Here is a 19,510-nt window from a genome sequence, read left to right on the forward strand (position 1 = left end):
TTAAAAATAGCAAACTTTTGCCAACGTAAGTATATGCTCCTAAAAATGACAAATCCGTATTTTGAACCTCCAACTAAACCAAGAGAATTTTAAAATGGTTTTACTTAATGCTGAAAAATCATAGCGTAAATGTTAAAAATTGGCGTTCGAAATAAAATTCATTGTCGCGCTTTGGAACAGGTTTTATCTTCGATTTAGTTGAACAGTTAAACAGGTCAAACATAAAAAGTAAATTTTGTTAGCAAATTAAATTGGACGACAGTTTGCAATTAAATTGGACGACAGTTTGCAACTACCAGAGTTCAAACCGAGGCATTAACGTTGAAATCCCGTTTTCGGTTTAACTCGATCAACTCACAAACAAAAGTCTATTTAGAGAACGGACCACAGGAAAACCTTTAACAAAGCAGGGCATTTTAAAAATGATAAATGTTGCCATCGGAAAATGTTTGCTCATTAACCACTTTATAGGTTTGACGAAAAAAACTTTTTTTGTTGTTGGAATTTTTATTCATGTACATTACGTTATCAACCCGGTTTTCACAAACAAAAAAATTGGCCATTTTTAAAATTGTTTTTTCGGAAACTTTAAGACCATTTTCATGTTATCGACAACTTTACAATCGTAAAAAAAAAATAAAAATAAAATCGCGCGAACACAATTTCCAATTTCACCAATTTCTTGTTCATTTTACTCACAACTATGTGTCCTTTTCAGGGTAAAAGGTAACCAGTTTGAATAGAAAATTAACTTAATGTTCAAAATCCCACAAGTTTTCTATGAAAAAGGAGAAAACAGTTATCCCAACTAACACCACTTTTGAAACCGGGTCTCTCATATTCCTAAGCGCAAATGTTAAAAGTTTTTAATAATAAAAAAAAAACAGTTTTTGCCTGTTTTAGGCAAAGCGACCAAAAAATCCGCACTACCGTCCATAAAACGTCAGCTTTAAAAGCAACAGCAGCCAGCGAAGGCAGAAGTTACTGAAAACCGTTTCTTTGCGCGTGGACCATCTGCAGGCGTCGGGACACTGGGCGTTTAGGGTCCGGCGCCCCCTCATCCGATTCGCCAAAGGCCAGGTGACGTTTGTTGTTGTTGCTGTTGGCAACGGCGTGCGGCGAGCAGTGACGCTGCATCATCGAGTTGATATTGCGCAATTGCTTGGCCGGACTTCGCTGAAAGTTGTACTCGAGCGAGTAGCCGCTCGGGTTGAGGATGTGCGCTTCTGCGAGTAAAGAGTAAGGTACTCGATGAGTTTGCAGAATTCTTTTAAAACAAGAAACCGGAGCGTATTTTTTGATCCAAGGGCGAGTAACGCAGCAATTTTCTTTCCGCTGCGTTTTTCCGATAGTAGAAAATAAAAATAAAGTACCCTAATGCAATAACACATAAGTTAATTAAATGCAAATTTAGAATAGTACTTGTAGGATTGCAGCATTCTGTTTCTAGCAATTTAATTAAAAAAATCTTGAAAAAAAAGTGTGCTCTTTTATCGCTGTTAGTCATAAACTAAGCGTAGAGTTTAGTATAGTAGAATACTCGGCGAGGTAAAATGAGTACGATGAGTTTGGAGCACTGTTGTAATGACTTCAGTTTTTAGGCAAAATGACTTCAATACGTCTTTTAGGCAGAATGACCCTAAGCCGTTTTTACTATAAAAATTGGGTTATTTATCTTAAGTTTTGTATAAAAACAATTTGCTAGCTATGTATTGCGTTTTTGTTATTTTTAGTTGGGTTATTGTCTATATTGGGACAAGGGACTTGTATGACTTGACTTAGACTTAGTTATTTTAGAAATGACTTGTTTACAATACTGGCTTGTAGTGATTAAAAATATCGGCTTGTGTGATAACAACTTTATGAAGAGGCGAAAAACTTTGACAAAAACAGCAAAAAATGTTTCTGTTGTTTTCAACGCTTACCAAATGTGAAAAGACAGTAAAGCGGCAAAAATAATAAAAGAAACTTCAAAATTGTAAACGTTTATCTTTTATGTTGCCAAATGTTGTTATGGCTATAAATTCCAATCCACAAAGACAATAATTAAATTCCCAAATTAGTGTTGAAATTGAAAACGGGAAACTCTGTTTTCAAAATATCGAAGACTATATTATGAAATATAACGTACTCGCTCTTAAGGGTGAAATGTAGACGTTGGTGGCGACCTTACGTGGTGATTGCATCGCTTTGCGGGTCAGTGGCATCGGTGAGATGGGGACTTCAAGCTGGAAAAAAAAAAAAAAAACGATTCGCTGTCGATCTGAAGCGATACTTCAGACCAGACTTTGGGAACTAGATTCCTTTAGTTTTTTTAAATTAAATCAGAAGTAATATTAGAGCATTTCAGTCTTTTTAATTAGACCAGCTTTTTTAAAATTCACCTACAGTCGTTTCGACCAAAGAGTAATAATTCAGTTTCTTTGTTTCGACTGAGAGACTGAAAATATCGTTGGACAAAGTAGCATTTTTGATGAAATCCAAATTGGATTAGAACTAGAATTAGAGCACATAAGCAAACAAGTACGATTAGAATTCAAATAAGCCGCATTTTGATTTAATTCATTGAATTTGAAACTTGAATTATCTAGTTGTCCCAAGTCTGTTTCAGACTTCTCTAGTAATGACATCATTTGGTATTAGATCGGACGGCCGAAGTTTTCGAATAAAAAGCGGTATCGAAATAAAATTGATCAAAAACGATACTATTTTTGGGTATTATACAGTCGTTAATCAAGACGATACGTTAAACGTCCCTAGTAATTACATTCTTTCGTTTCGCATCGGACGGCCGTAGTTTTCGAACAAAACACCAGGTATCGGAATAAAATACGAAGTATTGGGCAAATGGGCATGCCGCGGCACACAGATTTTGTAATCCTAATTTTAATGCTAAGCTACACAGCCAATTTGAAGCTAAGATTGCCAAGAGATTTATAAGACTTTTAATTTTTGATCTGTTCGAGACTTCATGATCAAATGGTTTTCGATTCATTGTAGTCTAATTGTTCGAAAAAACAGGTCTGTACGTTGTGCAAAGTTGATGTGGGTTGTATTAACAACGCTTGTTTCGACTTATATAAAACCACCGAGCAAAAACGCCATTAATGGTTCGGCAATTTATTTTCTGATTGATATATACTTTTCTGTAGAGTGCCGGCAAGACAAAAAGTTGGGAAAAACTTCTACACGCACATCTACCACGCGAAAAATCTTTGGAGGTTGCAGTAAAACGTAAAAAGAATATAAAAGCCCATACATAAGTAGGTATCATTTTTGAAATTCGAAAACGTTCAAAATGATAGCTACTTCTTTATGGGCTTTGCTATTCTTATCACACGAAAAATCGTTTGTGTATTTTAATCAAAATCGCGAAATGCCTTACTTGGCTTGCTTCTCCCGAGGTGCTAAACTGCTTGACGAAGTCCCTCATTTGGGGAACGTAGACCTTGTTGTAGAACTGGATCAGGTCCTCGCGTTCCTCACCCTGAACCTGGGGCTGAATGGGGGACGGGGGGTCCGAGGATGGGGTCGGGGTCGACACGGCGCTGTCGGAACCCATCTGGGGCGTGTGGGCCTCGGCGAGCGGAACTTCGGGGCTTTTGGAACGTTGGATCAAAACGCTTCGATAAACCTGATTGACAAACACACAATACATAAATATATATTTTTTAATTAACAAACATTTTTTTAGAATTTTTTTCTTTCGTTTTACTTTCTGGTCAAAAACTACTCTACGTTACCGTCTGAAATGCCCTTCTTTCGTTCGCATTCTGCTACTATGTATTTATATTTCGTTCGTGCAACCAATTTTTCATTTGTATAATTAAATATCTTCTATTTGTAACAGTATGCATGAATGTGCGCAGGCTTATGCTTATTTTGGATGTAAAAATCATTTTTTTAGAAGTCCACAATACTGTTATTAGAGTAGTCCTTTGAAGTGTTATGTTAATTGCTGTGAATGTTATTGCGATTTCAGTCAAGGTACTGCCGTCCGATTGTCGTTAAAATAATAAAAAATAAAACAGTGGTACAGTAGCAGGGATAAAATTTTCTCCGCTTTGGTTTAATATGTATTTTATAAATCCGTTTGTAGTTATGGTTTTTAGTTTTTACATTTTTAGGTTTCAAAGTGCTGTCCACCAGGAACAATTCTCAGGTAAAGTTTATAATTAATAAAACTTAAGGACACTGTTAAAAGGGAAAGTATTACCAATTAAATTTTAAGAAAAAGCAAAAATTCATACGCAACTGAAAAAAAATATATATATATATTTTACTGTTAAATTGAATTAATATTAAAAAAACAGTGGCACATTAGCAAAAATCAAACTTGACCACCTTGGTTTAAATTTATTTTGTACATCTGTTTATCGTTACGGATGTTAGTTTGAACAATTTTGGTGGTACCCACCAATAACGAATCTCAAGCATTTAAAATTAATATAATTTAAGGAAAGATAAGACAAACTAAAACAGAAGATTTCCGAAGAAAAGGCAATAATTCATACAAAACTGAAAAATAAAATAAAAATTTATCACATAATTAAATACCTTAGCTGTTACATATTACTAAACCCCTGCTATCGACCATTTAGCAATCAGGTGTTTAGTAATATGCAACACTACCAGTTGGGTTTAATCGTAGTTAAGTAAATGTAAAAAAAGTTAAGTAAAATGTTTCTCACATTGCTGTTTGCCTGAGGCTGGCTCCTGTAACACCGCATTATCTCCTGAAAGGACTGATCATGCTGCGTGATCTAAGAGAAACAAAAAAATCTTGTTATTTATGATTTTTGCTTTTTTGGCACTCTAGGACTTGGCTGGTGACCATAAGTACAATCATAGTTCCTACATTACGACCTTTTTTATAAAAAAATACCACGCTAGGTGTTGGTTGGAGACTTAATTAAACAACCTGTTGTTTTTTTATATATAGTCGTAAAATTTATATTGTTTTTAATTGGGTATACAATCCTATTAACCTTAGGAGCTCCCAATCTTTTTCAAGTTATGTATGATAAAATTGGAAAAACTCTAAACCTAAACCCTAACTTATAGTCAACACTATAAGCACTGACTAACAGAAAGTCTCTAATGTAATAAAATAATACTGTAAATATAACAAAATTTTAATTTTATTGAACATCCGATTAAGTGGGATCGCAGAACAATAAGTTTAAATAGAAAAACCCAAGGGACGGTGGAGGAACTTTGGGAGAAGCGGACGAAAACCCAAGGTTGAGAAGCAGGGGTGCGGAGTCGGTTAAAAATAACCCAAGTCCAACTCCCGAGGCCCGAGTCCGACTCCGGCTAAATGTGGGATTTTGTTAAGCCCCTAATCCGGCTTCGACTCATTATGTATTTTTACCAATTTACGTAATTGAATTAAGGCAATCCCCGCATAAGGGTGTCCTTATAATTCATTTACTCAAAATACATGGTTGGGAAATGTTCCACCATTTACTATTACACTTTTACGATTTAGAGTTCAGTTTTTCAATTTGGAACTGCGAATGCGCACGTCGGACTCGGGACTCGGGTAGTTTTATGTGGCCTTACTCCGAGTCCCGAGTCCGACTTCATCAAAACAAACCGACTCTGTAGGGTCCCGACTCCGCAGCCCTGTTAAAAAGTATAAAATCCAAAATGCGAAACTTCACTTGATTACCTTTGCCATAATGTACACGGCGCACATCAAAAGCTGGTCAATATGTCGGTCTCTCATCAGTGTAAAGCCCTTCTTGGCGACCGAGTGCTCGAAGCAGGTCCAAATCTTGCTGCGCAGTTCGCCGCCAATCACCAGGTTCTCGCACAAGTGACGTAAGCGCACGCTCGACATGTGATAGACCTGAGGGCGGGGGAAAAATACGTCGTTTAATTGTTTCGGTGCGCTTTACATTTTTTTCTTATTTGCAGACACATTTTACTTACTTTCCTAAAATTTTGCCAATCTAAAAAAAGTGGAAAAAATGCGCTACTATAAACACTACACAGAGAGCCTTCAGAGGGGCTAACCGAAATCAGTTAATCAATTAGGGGTTTGGCGCAAGCAAGGCCGAACTAGGTAATCCTAAATCTAATCTAATTTGAAAAAAAACGACCACTGATTTTGATTCTAAAAATTTAGAATACCTAATTGTCTGGTAAGCCCTGCAGCTATCGGAAGAATTTAAGGAAACAAGGTGAAGTAACAACTTACCTTTCTGTAAAACAGAGCCAGAGAACCAGCTTTCCTGGGTTTCATTGCTTCGGTTGGTGGCTTCTTGGGAACGAGGGTGAAGCTTTTTCCACCTAAAAATATGAAACAAGTGAAAATGAGAAAGGGGATTGTTTTACAGCCGCCGTACAGTTAGGTCAAGAAACTTTTAATAAGTCGCTATTTGTCTTGTTTTTTAACTTTCTACTAATAGCTAATGCGAACAATAATACTGTTCAACAAAATAAAACTGCAAGCTTTCCACTCTAAACTAGGAATGATGGAATACTGGATGAAAGAAGGATGGAGGTTTGGCAGTGGATAATATAAATTACATAATCTGGATAACGAAAGCACATAACATACTGCAAACGTAAGGTACTGTACTGCACATAAAACGACCATCGATAACTTACTTGGCGATGCAGGCAAAACAATTGTCTTCATTCCTTGCTGATTTGGCGATAGCACCTGTAAAAAAATCACGCACATTTTATCATTAGAAAACTAGGGTATTAAAAGTTTACAGGTCAATCGTGCGTGTATGTTTTCATCTATGTACAGATAAGTTGTGCTTCCCCGACGAGTTTACGGCTGGTAAAAGAAGCTTTACGTGACTCGGCTAAAACTATAAATGAAGAGTATGTTAGTCAACTGGGTGTTGTGACTCAGGGAGGCGGGATAGCTTAAGCTCAATGAAAACGAGACCAAATGAAAGTGTTGTAATGACTTAAGTAAATAAAAGTGCACTAAAGTCACTGTTCTTAAATGACTTGACTTCATTTTATTTATTTTGGGCTTAAAGTTGACTTGCTCTAAATAATGACTTAATATTTTTTGCCCCTTGACTTAGAGATAAATTATTCTTTTAAATAACTAGACTGGGACTAAGGTCACTTTAAAATGACTTGTTTAGAACTGTGCCCAAATTATTCTTCAGTGCTTAAGGTAGCGGAACGTGGTGTAGAACAACTAAGGTATTTTTTTCTAAACGTAAACAAAACTGAACTATATTTTGCAAGTATTTAAGGAGTCGAGCCAAAAATATTTTGACTAAATGTGGACCTTAACGAACTCAAACCAGTCAAAACCGCGGTTCACTCCGGCATGCCATCACAACTTGTATTTTAAAGATTCAAGTAATACGTGTCCAAGTTTAGCGCCGTTTGCCAAATAGTAAAAAAATGTTTGCGATCAAGATCAATTTTTTAGCACTGCACTAACACTAAAATAACCTGGGGCGAGCCGGCAGCGGTAGTCGCGGAGCCGTGGTCGGACGGAATGGTGAAAAGACGGCGTTTGGCCGAACCAGGGGACGGGGAACTGAATCGGTCCTGAATAGAAGAGCCACTTTCCGATCGCGAAGTCTTGATCTTAACTTCGCCCTGTGCAACCGCTTTTAGGCGAGGGTGGGCTAACGTAGCCGACTGGGTCTGTCCGCCAGTTCCTCCCGCCGTACCGTTGTTTTCGATGTGCTGCGGATGGTTGACCTGCAAAGCGACAGTTTGGTTGTGATCGTTGGTCCTTTCGACTCGGTGTTAGGGACTGTATCTGATCGGAGCAGATGCCAGATGCTCCATGAAGAAGTATCGCTACTCGTGCGACACTTGGGTGCGTTTTAATCTCAGTTGGCGATCTACTCAGTGTTGGTAGGCTACTTTTTATTTTTAAATAACATACTGAAATTTATCGATGAGAAAGTTGGCCAATGCTAAAAAATTGTTTTCTGCTTTCAACAGAAAAAAAAGGTTTCCACTTTGAATTTTATCAATATTGCTTTATTGGCCAAAACGTGGCTCGCTAGTAAAAGCACCAAAATAAATGCGGCGTTTAATATCCTTAAAAAAAATAATAGAAGAACAAAACGAAAAAACACTTTTTAATAAAAAAGTTTCACCTCTTCGCACTGCGGTGCCACCCCGCCCACCAACTCGAGAGCCTGCCACAAGGGGGAAGCAGACTTCCACGCTTGGTGCTCGAGGATTTGCTCTTCGATGTGGTTCAGGTGTTTGATGCAGAGGTTGGGCAAGTTCTCCTCTGCCCTTATCACCAGCTCAATCACCTGAAGAGCAGAAAAACCAACTGTGAGCTCAAATCCGTCTATAAATGACTTTATTTTTTTAAGTCATAGGGTTAAATGTTGTTGTCCATTTCGGTTACACTGCTCAGTGCACATAGTAAAGGCGAACAGCGGTGACTGATGTCTTAAAATCAGGCATTTGAACTTGGCCACCTGGTGGACATTTGGGTTAATAGGGATCTTTGCCTTGGAAAACCTTCATTTTTGTATCAAATAACATTGAGGCTATAATTACTCTGACAATATAATTGGTGACAATACAAACAAATCCAGTACAAGCAGCATTACTTTTTTAAAGCGTTTTAATTTTATGGACAAATGTTTCATTGAGGTTAAATTACTCATCTTTGTCAAATCATTGTATTGCACTTGTTAGGATTTGGAAATTGCACTGCACAGTGCACATCATGTTTTGGACGATTACACTACTTCTACAAACTGATAGATGCATTTTTTATTTTATTATCAGGAACCATAAGCCATTATTTGATAAAAATCTTCCCTTGAGGAACTTAAACTTAATCAAAACAAACGAAAGAAGGATAACAATTTTAATCGTTTTGAAGTGCATTCAGGACAGACTTTGACATACTAAAAAGTTGGTTGAAAAACAATAAACATTTAATTTTTTTTTAAATTAATTCATAGCAAGTTTTGTTGCCATGTCATACACCTCACAATAAAATATGCAAAGTAACAGGGGCAACATAGCACATGGCAACCAAAATCCAAAATTTGGTTTCACAGTTTTCTGTAAAACCTATCATGCTTTCCCCAATGTGATCACGTAACAAGTATGTAAAACTTACCTTGTAGAAATAGTAGGGAGTAACACCGAGGGCGTCAACCAGCCAGGGAAAGTCCCTTTTGGATTGGTAGCTGTGTAAAACGATTTCGACGCAACACGAAAAGAGCAGAGAATGGAAGTCGTCACGCTTGAGAAGCTCCTGGAAATAGGTTTGACAAATTAGAAACTTACACAAAATTGTTCTGGTATACTTCAGCAACGTTTAGCTTTATCCTGTATAACAGGGGTTCTTAAAAAATTTTTATCGAGGACCCCTAAAATTTGTTTTTACTTTGCGTGGACCAGGTAGGCAAATCATTTTGGAGATGACATCACAATACAAATAGACTTTAGAAATCAGCTATTTCGGTCCAAAAAAATGTAAAAGTAAAATGGAGTCTAAATGTACATTAAGTGCAAAAAACGTTTCTTTTTTTAAAAATGCCTTTCTTTAAACAATTGATTACTTTTTAAATATACACTAATATTTAAATTAGGCCTTCACTGACCCCCTAAAACTAGTTTACATACCCCCAAGCTGTCCATGAACCCCAGTTTAAGAACCCATGATCTATAGATTTTTGTTAGACACAAAAAATAACCTACTGATAAATCTGATTTTCCATTCAGGCGTTTCTTCTCTTGTAGCATGGTGCCCTCCAGAACATGGTAATACAGGATTTTCGAAGAGACCAACCGTGCTTCGGCGATACCTTGTAAAGTCAAAACAGAATCATGGTTTCAACAGGTGGAGTAAAAAAGGCCTTGAATTGTCCGGGCAGATCATAAGTAAAACAGTGATGGTTTTTACCTGACCAAGTTCAGTAAAATAAAGTTTTTTTTAAGTAGATTTCTACAAGACTAGTACAAAATAACTACTTTCATTTGAAATAAGGTTTGATTAAATAAAAGCCAATGGTTTTTGGGGCACCTATGATGTTTTAACTTATAAATTGAGTTCAGTGATTTTTAAACTAGATCAAAAAGGTTATGATTTAGAGTTTAATATGTACCATATAAATAAATCAATTAAAACAATTAATATATTTCAAAAATGTCTAGTTTATTTTCCAGAGATCTGTGTAAGCTCTTTTGAACAACATACCTTTTGGTGCAGCTGGAACATCACCATAGGGCTTTACATATTCCTCCACAAAAGTTGCGGACATTTGATTTAGTCTTTCTTCAATAGGCTTCAATGGGTTTTCAGAACATTCCCTGAACAAAAGTTGCGAAAGAATACTTTGAAATGAATAAACGAGGTGATTTTAATCATAACCGCGTGATGTGATGATGTGCTAACAGCAAGGGATGTCCAATAATATCAGAGCCGATACACGGTGCCAAGTGGCAGTGTCACTTGTCCGATACTATTGGTGTAGGTGCCGATCAGAAACTAAATTAATTTAGAAGTTAAAGATGAACGACATTTAAACGCAGCAATTTATAAAAAACAGTAGGAATACAAATGAAGGTAAACCCATAAACTCTTAAGCAACTTTTTCCCTCATAACCTCAAAATAATCACTGTTGAACAGTTTAGTTTCAACTATTTTGCTTGTTTAAGCATAGCAATGCTGTCATTTGGTATCGGATTGTAATACTTTAACTAGGTATTGAAAAAACAACAAGTATTGGACATCCCTACTTACAGCAATAAATGTACACCATTATGTTAAAGCAAAAGGACCTGCCAAATAAAAACGTTTGAGAAGCACTGTTAATCAGGGATTCGGATTAAACACGTAAATTTACATTTCCAGGTTTGTGCACAAAAGCTAGGTGTATGCTTGTTGTTAAGCCTTTAGACTCCCAGTCTCCCAGTATATATTGGGTGGGGATTGCGAAGATATGTGAGTCAGTGAGTGTGACTGTATTGCCTATAAGGCACATAAAATGTGCACACAACGAGAAAAAACACTTGAAGGTCATTAGTAAATATGGGTAATGATTAGTAAATATTAATTCTAAATTTACAAAAAGCCAAAATAAGCATAAAAAACTTATTTTTGGATTCTATGACAAGACACAACATTTGTTACAATAGGGGCTGATTTTGCCCTGAGTCAAGTAGCTATCATTAACTTTATAAAAAAAGTGATGTGTTTGAATATCCCTTGTTCTAGAATATAATTTTATCAAACGTTAACCAACTTGAAAATTGCAAGAAGTTGATCAGATGGCTTGTCTTTCTTTGAGTGAAGAATTTTTCTAAGTTTCATTGAAGATTGCACGGCGCTTGACACAGGTGTAAGAGAATTGTTGGTGGAGCTGTCGCTTCGCTCATAGAATTCACGATTGGTGAGCGGCGTTCTTGGCATTACTGTGCGATTCTGCATAATAACAGTGTTTGATTATTTTTTCTCAGTAGAAATATGATGATAACACCTGAAGCAACTGATATATTAATTTAACAATCCTGAAGTAGCACTGACCAACATTTACAACATATTGATAGTAATACAGAAAAGTTTTTTTCCTAAAGGAAGACTATTATTGAAATGGACTATATAGAGGTCAATCAATAAAATGTGAAGACAAATTAACAGAATATTTAATTACAACTTACATTTAAATAATACTGGATAGGAAGATTAATATTATTTTTTAACACAAAAAAAGGATCTCTGGTTTTGAACAATTTTCGTAACATGGTCTTGGGCCTTTTTTCCTCACTTAGTTGCCTACCAAATTTGAATCTAAATTCATTTTAGCCTTTTTCTTGCATGATTATGACACAGAAAAAAAAGTTTTACAAGATATGTATTTTCCCTTATTATAAAAAACATTTGATTTTGAGAAATTTTGATTTGATTCTGTTTTTTAGAGATAATTTAAGGGTACATGATTGTGAAGTCTGATACTTTGTTATAACCATAACCACAACTTGTTATAGACAATTTGACAACTTGCATATTGTTATTTATATGAATGGCAATTTCTTTCAAAAGGTTTACTAGATAATTTTAAAAGTAATACTTAAACTATCTAAGCCATAATGATAACATTCATGCTAAGTAATTCTCCCTTAAATATTACAAAAAAAAAGTAAACGGTCATTTCCGCCGGATATGTTAAAGTTATGCTCCTTACACCAAAACGGTGTCCAACCTGCCGTTGTACGGCCGCATGCGGCTGTCGATAAATTATTATGCGGCAGTTAACATGTATTTTAATAAACATGTGTTGGCGGCTGTGCCGTGCTGGCATGCATTAATGGTTGATATGCTAAATGCAGATTATAATTTTTTACGACTTTAGGGAGTGCAGTTAAATCAACATATTTCTTATGTGCGCTAAAAAAACTTGATTTCATTGATTGATTGATGCACAAAGAAATCAGTGTAAGAGATGTTTAACAATCCGAATGACGATGTCATATAATGAAAAAATAAGAAGATACATATTTAAGAGTTTTTGAGTGAAATTATGGCAAAACTGTGCGACAGGTTGAAAGGTAGTTATAGAAAGCCTGTTTAAACGAATAAGATTGTGTGAGTGCATCTTAAACTGTAACTGAGCAAATTGAGAGAGAATATATGGAGGATTAAATGGCCACAATGTACACACAAAAATTTCTGTATTTTGTTAACAACAAAATTTAATACCAACTTGCGTTTTACCTCATGCATTTTTACTCATTGGAACTTTGAGACAGATCTAAAATTAGACAGGGTTTTTATTTTTATGTTACAGGCCAGCCAGATATCCGTCTACCATTGCAAGCAGGGGTGGATCCAGAGGGGGCACCTGGCCATGCACCCTAAGAAATATTTTGTTTGGGAAATTTATAGGCAAATACAATTTTTTCGTGCTTCGCATCAACTTCTATCTGTCTTTATTGTGTTTTAGTCCCTTTGAAGTAAATCCGGTAACCAAAGGTGCTATGTATATCATGGCATATTCTGTCGCATTACTAATAAAATCCAATTTTTTGTTTAAGGACATATATGTCTGTGTTTATAACAATATGTGAATCTTGTCTGTGCCTGAGTCCATTTTGATTGAATTAAAAGTTTTGCCAAACCTAAACCTAATAAACATTTAAATCTGCATTTCGGTTCCATAGTTTCCCACAAGTTTGTCAGACAACAAAACGTTTAACATTAATTATGTTATGACGTCACGATTTGACAACAGTCATTCCTTAAAAAATTCAACTGGCGGCCGTGAGAAAAAACTGTCAATACGGCTATCAACAGCTAAAAGGTTGGGCACCCCTGCCTTACACAAATAAAAAAGTTGTGTGAAACTCATGTGGCTTTCGTGTTGAAATAAGTGAAACTTTTTTTTCAGCGAAAATAGTGGACTTACAGTGGAAAGGTGTTCCGTCATTTCTCTGCTCCGGTGAGCCATCTCCATGTGGGGAGGAGGTGATTTTATGGGGGTGCCAAGCTCTGTGTCAACATTGTCGCAGAGAAACACCCTCTCATCAAAGTCACCCTCAGTCAGCACATATTCCTCGTAAAGTTTGTTCAGCGAGTTGCTGCATTAAAGAATACTTTTCTAGCAGATGTTAAAGAAGGAAAGACAGCATGATGTAGACTTTAAAAAAAAAAAAAAAATTAAATTGAGTTTTTTTTAATAGGAAATTGTAATTTTAGGTTTTTGGATTTTTAAAAAATATTAACTGCAATGCATTGCTGAAGTTAAGGTTTATGTTTGCATCAGATAAAACAGATGCTTGAATAAAAATAATTTTCTTTCAAACTTTTTTTTAACTTTATGCATAATTGTGGTTCAAATATTGAGATGACGGTTTTCCAGTTTTGTAAAATTCATTTAAAATAATCACAAATAAATGTTAGATAAACACGATTCACTCACAAGTTGCTGGAAAAGTTGTTTGGGAGTAACAAACCCAATTCACCTCCAACCAACACCTAAAACAATACAAAACAGTTTGTCAGTTTTAAACAATAGTCTTGTGATAGCTATATTTAGGCCAGAAACTAATATAATTTTTGGCGTATATTACTTTATAGATAACACATATTGACCCTTATTCAGATAAAGAAAAAAATTGCTTACATTTTTTTAAATGCCTATTTCAACATTTCAACAGTTTGAGAGGCAAAAATTTCTAACTAAATGTTACATTTATCACTAAAGAGTTAACTAAATTGATTTTGTGGGTTTTCGTTAATTGACAACCAACCAAGCACTTCTAAAAGTACTACAACAAATAACTTTCGCATTAATAAACAAGCATTAGAAAAAAAAATTAGGCATAAAGCTGGTCTGTTTTCTACCTCGGAGTCGGGATCCAGCAAGGACTGAACAAACTTCTTCCAGTTGTGGATATTTGCTGCCTTGGTTTGAACCATGAACTGATCAGTTTCTTCCTTAGATAGACCCAAAGCAGCCTGTTCAACCAAAAGCCCGATTATGTCGCTGTCATGGCAACGAGATGGGTCGAATTCAGAGTCATTCCACCCTTCAGGCAATCCTAAAAAGACAAGTTTAAGTATAAGCTGGCATAGGTCAAAAACGCAATCTTTACAGAAATTATATACATATTTTGGCAATTTCAACCCATATGTTAACATTTCTCAAGAGTAAAAGTTCACTAAATATGCACAAATGCTTCTATGTTTAGTGGGAATCTAGGTGTGAGAGCTTAACAAATGGACACTTTATTTTTTCAAGTATTCTATTAACCTAAAATCAGCACTGCTAAACCTAATTACCAGTTTGTCATAAATGTCCTAGATTATTTTTTTTAAACAATTATTTTAACTAAAAATTAAAAACTCTTTTGAAATAAATAAAAGCTAAAAAACATAAAACAGGTCGGTATCATCTAAAGCAGTGGTTCTCAACCGCCGGTCCGCGTCAACTTTCCTGCCGGTGTGCCAAATTCCCAAATATATTACAATGTATATCTCAATTGCAAAATGTAACATGTTAAAGACCTGTCCATCAAATTTACAACTTCACCAGCTCCATAATTTTCAACATTGTGACGTAACATAGAGTTAATGGTTTACTTTGGACTTTATCGTAAGCTACAATGCTGCAAGTGTTGTACCCAACCATTTAAAAGCACAGCTCACTAAATTCTAAACTTTATCAAAAAGACAGCAGCAAATTGCTCATTAAATTAAAGTTTCTATTCTTTGCTTATAAGTTGCATACTTGTGTCGTAAATAAGTTTTGGGTCGATTTGATTTATGAAGGTCCGCCGGTCCGCAAAATTTGTTTTGAAATTTTACCAGTCCGCAAGCTAAAAAGGTTGAGAACCACTGATCTAAAGCAGAGAGTTAGGCCTCTAAGGTTAGGTTTTTCAGTTGATGATTTACCTGGAAACTGACTGTTGAAGAGTGAAGTCCTGTGATGGCATGAGAGTGCATTATGGAAGCAAAGGTTAATAACACTAAGCAGAAGTTGAAAGGAGCCGACCAGGTCATTGCAAATCTCGTGATAGTGTGTGCCTGAAAGTATAGGGTTTATTGGTTGCATACAATACGACAAAACATCTGGTTGTTTAACTAGATATATCCAGTAGAAAGAGAGTGGCCCAAATAATAGATAAAAGTTTATCTATCCTGCAACGCAGATAGATATATCCAGTATGTTCTTTAAATACTACATTTAATGTTCTTTAATACTACAGCTAACCAAAAATAGTTTTGTACTGATACCTTTGGCATGAATAAAAAGGGTCCAGCAGAACTTGTAAATGTCTTGTGGGGTGCAATTTGTCTTCCTGCAAACAAAATGATTTGATTCATATAAAGTTGTTCCATAAAACTCAAACAAACAAACAAATAAACAAACAAACAAACAGAAACTGTTAAAAAAAAAAGAAAAACATGGCTTACAAACATAAGCCTCATATCGAACACACCTCACCCATACAAAATATGAATAACTTTCCTTATAATATCTTACTATGCATTTGAAAAGTTACTTTTAAAAAAATCAATGATTAAACCTTTTATTAATTTGTTTCCTTAAGGAGAATAAATTGTTAAGGGGCACAACTGTATGCAACCATATATAGAATAATAGCAACACATGAAACGTTTTGAATTGAAAATCTTTTGATTAAACAAGTACCTGTGTCTTCTGTTTCTGTGTGGCCTCGATGGATTTCCAGAGGCGCTCTTGTGCGACTGAAGATATTTCGGGTTGTCAGGGTCCAAAAAGACAAACTTGAAAACACCCATGAACTTTTTAAAGACGTTTGTGCACACTTCAAAGTTCCTGCTGAGATCCGTCACATGTTCAGCAAGGGGATCATTGCTCCCGTTCATTTGAATCCACTTGTCCATTTTGCTTAAAAAGCTAATGAAACTGAAAACAAAGAAATTGGTTGAAACATTAAAAAAATAAAAACTCCCAAAAGTCTGGACAGGCTATAAACACGGGCTGTTTGTTTTGAACTGCATGATCAACAAAAGTCTTAACTACATAATTAAATTTAAACAATCAAGTTTTGTTTAAGAGGAATTTAACAGCACCCTTTTTTAAAACAGGTTACATGTATATGGCTTCTTAGTCAACCTGACATTTTAGGACAGATGAAGGGACATATACCAACTGTTTTCGAAATCACAAGGCTTCTACTCAGCATAGTGAAAATATACCTATTGTGATGTTTCATTCTACCTGAACTTAGCTTCATGGAGTAGTTTTGTCAATGAGACGCAAATACTGGACATCGCTTTACCACCAACAGTTTGTATAGACGGCAGGTTTCTTCGACAAGCAGCATAGAGTGAACAGACCAGCCACTGAAGACTATCGCCCTGTGCATAAGTAAGAATTTTTACAATCTTCATATTATAAATTGTGTCACAAATTGTGCTATAGCTTTTAGCAGCAACAAATATATATTATATATATAAAGAAAAATACAGAATGGGCTTATAGAACAAATTGTTTAAAAAAAAAGGTGTTAAAAATGCAGATTTTTAATAAACTAGTGGAGGTCTAGTAAGAATAATATTGACACCTTAAGAAGAAGGTTTTTGCATAACAGGGTTACTTTTGATAGCAATATTGCTCTAAAGCAGCTAAAGTATAAAAACAATTGATCGACTAAAGACAAAAAATAAATGAGTCAAGAGTCTTAAATAAAAGATGAGAAGCGTTTTATACAGAATAATGTATTATATATATAAATATGTGCAACTGCTTTTAATAAAAAACTCTTTGAATACCTCAAGTGTGTAGTTGTTCTTGGTCTCTTCGTATGCTTGCCATGCCATTTCCATGGTTGCCTTGTCCATGTTGACTGCAAGGCAGAGGTCCCGAAATCGCTGGGCCACTTCTTCACTTTCTTCATCTCCATTGAGGTTTTCTTTGTTTAAAATATCTGGTTAAGTAGAATGCTTAGTACTAAACTTAAAAAAAATTTCAAAAACACATTTTGTATTTAACTATTCTGTACATAATTTTTAATCAATATACATACATCATTTGGTATATAAATGTATACACATACACAATGTAATGTTTTTTAGGCATAAGTGCAAACAGTTTAATTAAATTTAATATTTTTAAATTAGCGCAATATAAATCAAAAACTATGTGGACAGGGGTCTAGGTAAAGGTTCTAAAAATATAAATACTTTAACTAATCCTAATTGATTTTACCTATATAACTATTGAGACATAATTATTGGTAAATACCCAAGGGCTACATTATCCCAACTTATTTGCTTGATGGTAAATAAAAATTAAATTTGCCATTAGGGGAGTGTCTTACTATCAGCACTCGCCCGGACGGAATAAAACTAAACAAAAATGCCAGCTTGGCATCCGTGATTGTCCTTTCTTTTTAATTATTTTGCCAAATGATTTAACCTGCCTTTTAATTTTGGTGCAATTGGTAATTATTGTATGACCTACCTCTATTCCTAACAAGACTCTTAAATAAATAGATAATTTTACCATGTTTAATGAGCATATGTAATTTGTCATCGGCGCTGGTTTAAAATCCTACAACAATTATTAAATCAACGCACAATATTTGGGTTAGGTTGCGAGTTAGTGTTTGAGTGTGGGTTTGTCAAGTATTATTAAATTCATTATTTAATAATATTACTTGACCCACCCTAACGCAAAACGCTAACCCGCACACTAACCCAAATAATGTGCATGGTGGTAGGATTCTAGACCAGCGGCGACTCATCAACCCGTCTTGGAAAGCATATTTGATCTTTTTTTGTTACAGGACAGGTATGTTCTTGCAGGTGCACTTTTCATACTTTCCACAGTGACTCATCAAAATATTATTTTGGATTAAAAAAATGTTATAAACTAATGTGTTAAAATGGTGCCAATTGTACATAAATTAGGATCTTCAGACATAACTTTTAAGTAGTGTCACTTTTTTTCATATTGCAGAAAGTCAAATCTTAACTTTACATTTTAATTACCTTATCTTCTGCACAGCATAATTTAAAGCAACATGCATACTAACAACATACTATATTTATACCAATTGGAACATTTAAAAATTTCAATCCGAAATTATGGAAGTACAATTTAGGCGCTGTTCTAGAATCCTACCACAACGCACATTATTTGAGTTAGGGTGCGGATTAGCGATTTGGGTTAGATGCCTCAAGTATTAGTAGTAAATAAGGTGCTGGTCTAGAATTCTACCACATTTTCGTCCAGGGGTTTATATTGCTAACAATATTTGGGTTAGGGTGGGTAAAGTATTATAATTATATTATTTCTAAAATATTTATGTCTTCCATGCAATTTCAACTTTGACAACTCATTTGGTTAGTGTAAAATGTGGTAGGATTCTAGACCACCGCCAAAAAAACTAATTATAGATTTGATTTTCATCATAAATTAAGGCATTATTGATATAGTAACAACAAAATGCTATATTTACCCGATTGCGACATATTAGAGTCTCAGGTCTTTCTCGTGGATACCTCAATCACGTTGTTGCTGACCTGAATTAACCCCACATCCCAGTGCTATGTTTTTTCCCGAGATTGCAACCAGTCGAGCCGTTTGGCGCGAAATCACGATCACGTGACAAAGAATAGACGGCGGTTTGTGACGTTTTATTGGGGGTGGAGTCTCTCACCTAAACTGGTTTACAAATTGTTAAGGTTTTGCAAATATATATCTCAACATTTCGATATTATATTTTCACCATTATCAGATACTTTATTCCAAATGTTAGCATTATATATTATTGTAAAAATTTAAGTCGATTAATGTTAATTGATATTTCAATTTTAAATGTGATTGTAATAACATAGTTGTTTTAAACCAGGGAGTCGAAACGTTTGATTTTTCCGGTTCAGGTTCGGATCGGTTCGGGTTTAAGGATTTTTTTTGGAATCCGGTTCAGTTGCGGTTTAAGTTCGGAGTAATTTAGAAGTATTAAGCTGTGCTCTATTTTGACAATTGACATGGAGTATGTTTTGAAGATCGTAATGATACGAAACAAAAGTTCCGGGCT

At 35.2% G+C, this 19,510-nt stretch overlaps 1 protein-coding gene across 1 annotated transcript; it reads right to left on the reverse strand.

Moving 5' to 3' along the window:
• Positions 1-460: 460 nt before the first annotated feature.
• LOC146133392 (retinoblastoma-like protein 1) lies at positions 461-19,030 on the reverse strand. The gene is made up of 22 exons (XM_083396586.1): positions 18,929-19,030; positions 17,238-17,377; positions 16,684-16,823; positions 16,132-16,368; positions 15,714-15,778; positions 15,372-15,503; positions 14,322-14,518; positions 13,897-13,952; positions 13,384-13,555; positions 11,224-11,402; positions 10,175-10,287; positions 9,676-9,782; positions 9,092-9,229; positions 8,100-8,264; positions 7,438-7,692; positions 6,619-6,673; positions 6,206-6,297; positions 5,675-5,854; positions 4,692-4,763; positions 3,386-3,634; positions 2,132-2,228; positions 461-1,226 (listed from the first exon to the last, which is right to left on the reverse strand). The coding sequence occupies exons 1-22, from the start codon at positions 18,939-18,941 to the stop codon at positions 982-984; spliced, it is 3,099 nt and encodes a 1,032-aa protein (XP_083252712.1). The 5' UTR covers positions 18,942-19,030; the 3' UTR covers positions 461-981.
• Between the last annotated feature and the right edge of the window lie 480 nt (positions 19,031-19,510).

Source organism: Ascidiella aspersa, chromosome 9 (assembly GCF_963924565.1).
Source record: "Ascidiella aspersa chromosome 9, kaAscAspe10.2, whole genome shotgun sequence".
Taxonomy (NCBI): Eukaryota; Metazoa; Chordata; class Ascidiacea; order Phlebobranchia; family Ascidiidae; genus Ascidiella; species Ascidiella aspersa.

Bases quoted from the DNA above. Each gene is read 5' to 3' on its own strand.
- LOC146133392 (XM_083396586.1), bottom strand. The intron at 9,230-9,675 runs GTAGGTTATTTT...ACCTATTTCCAG, and splicing joins ATGGAAAATCAGATTTATCA to GAGCTTCTCAAGCGTGACGA. The intron at 4,764-5,674 runs GTAATCAAGTGA...TGTTTCTCTTAG, and splicing joins CCGTGTACATTATGGCAAAG to ATCACGCAGCATGATCAGTC.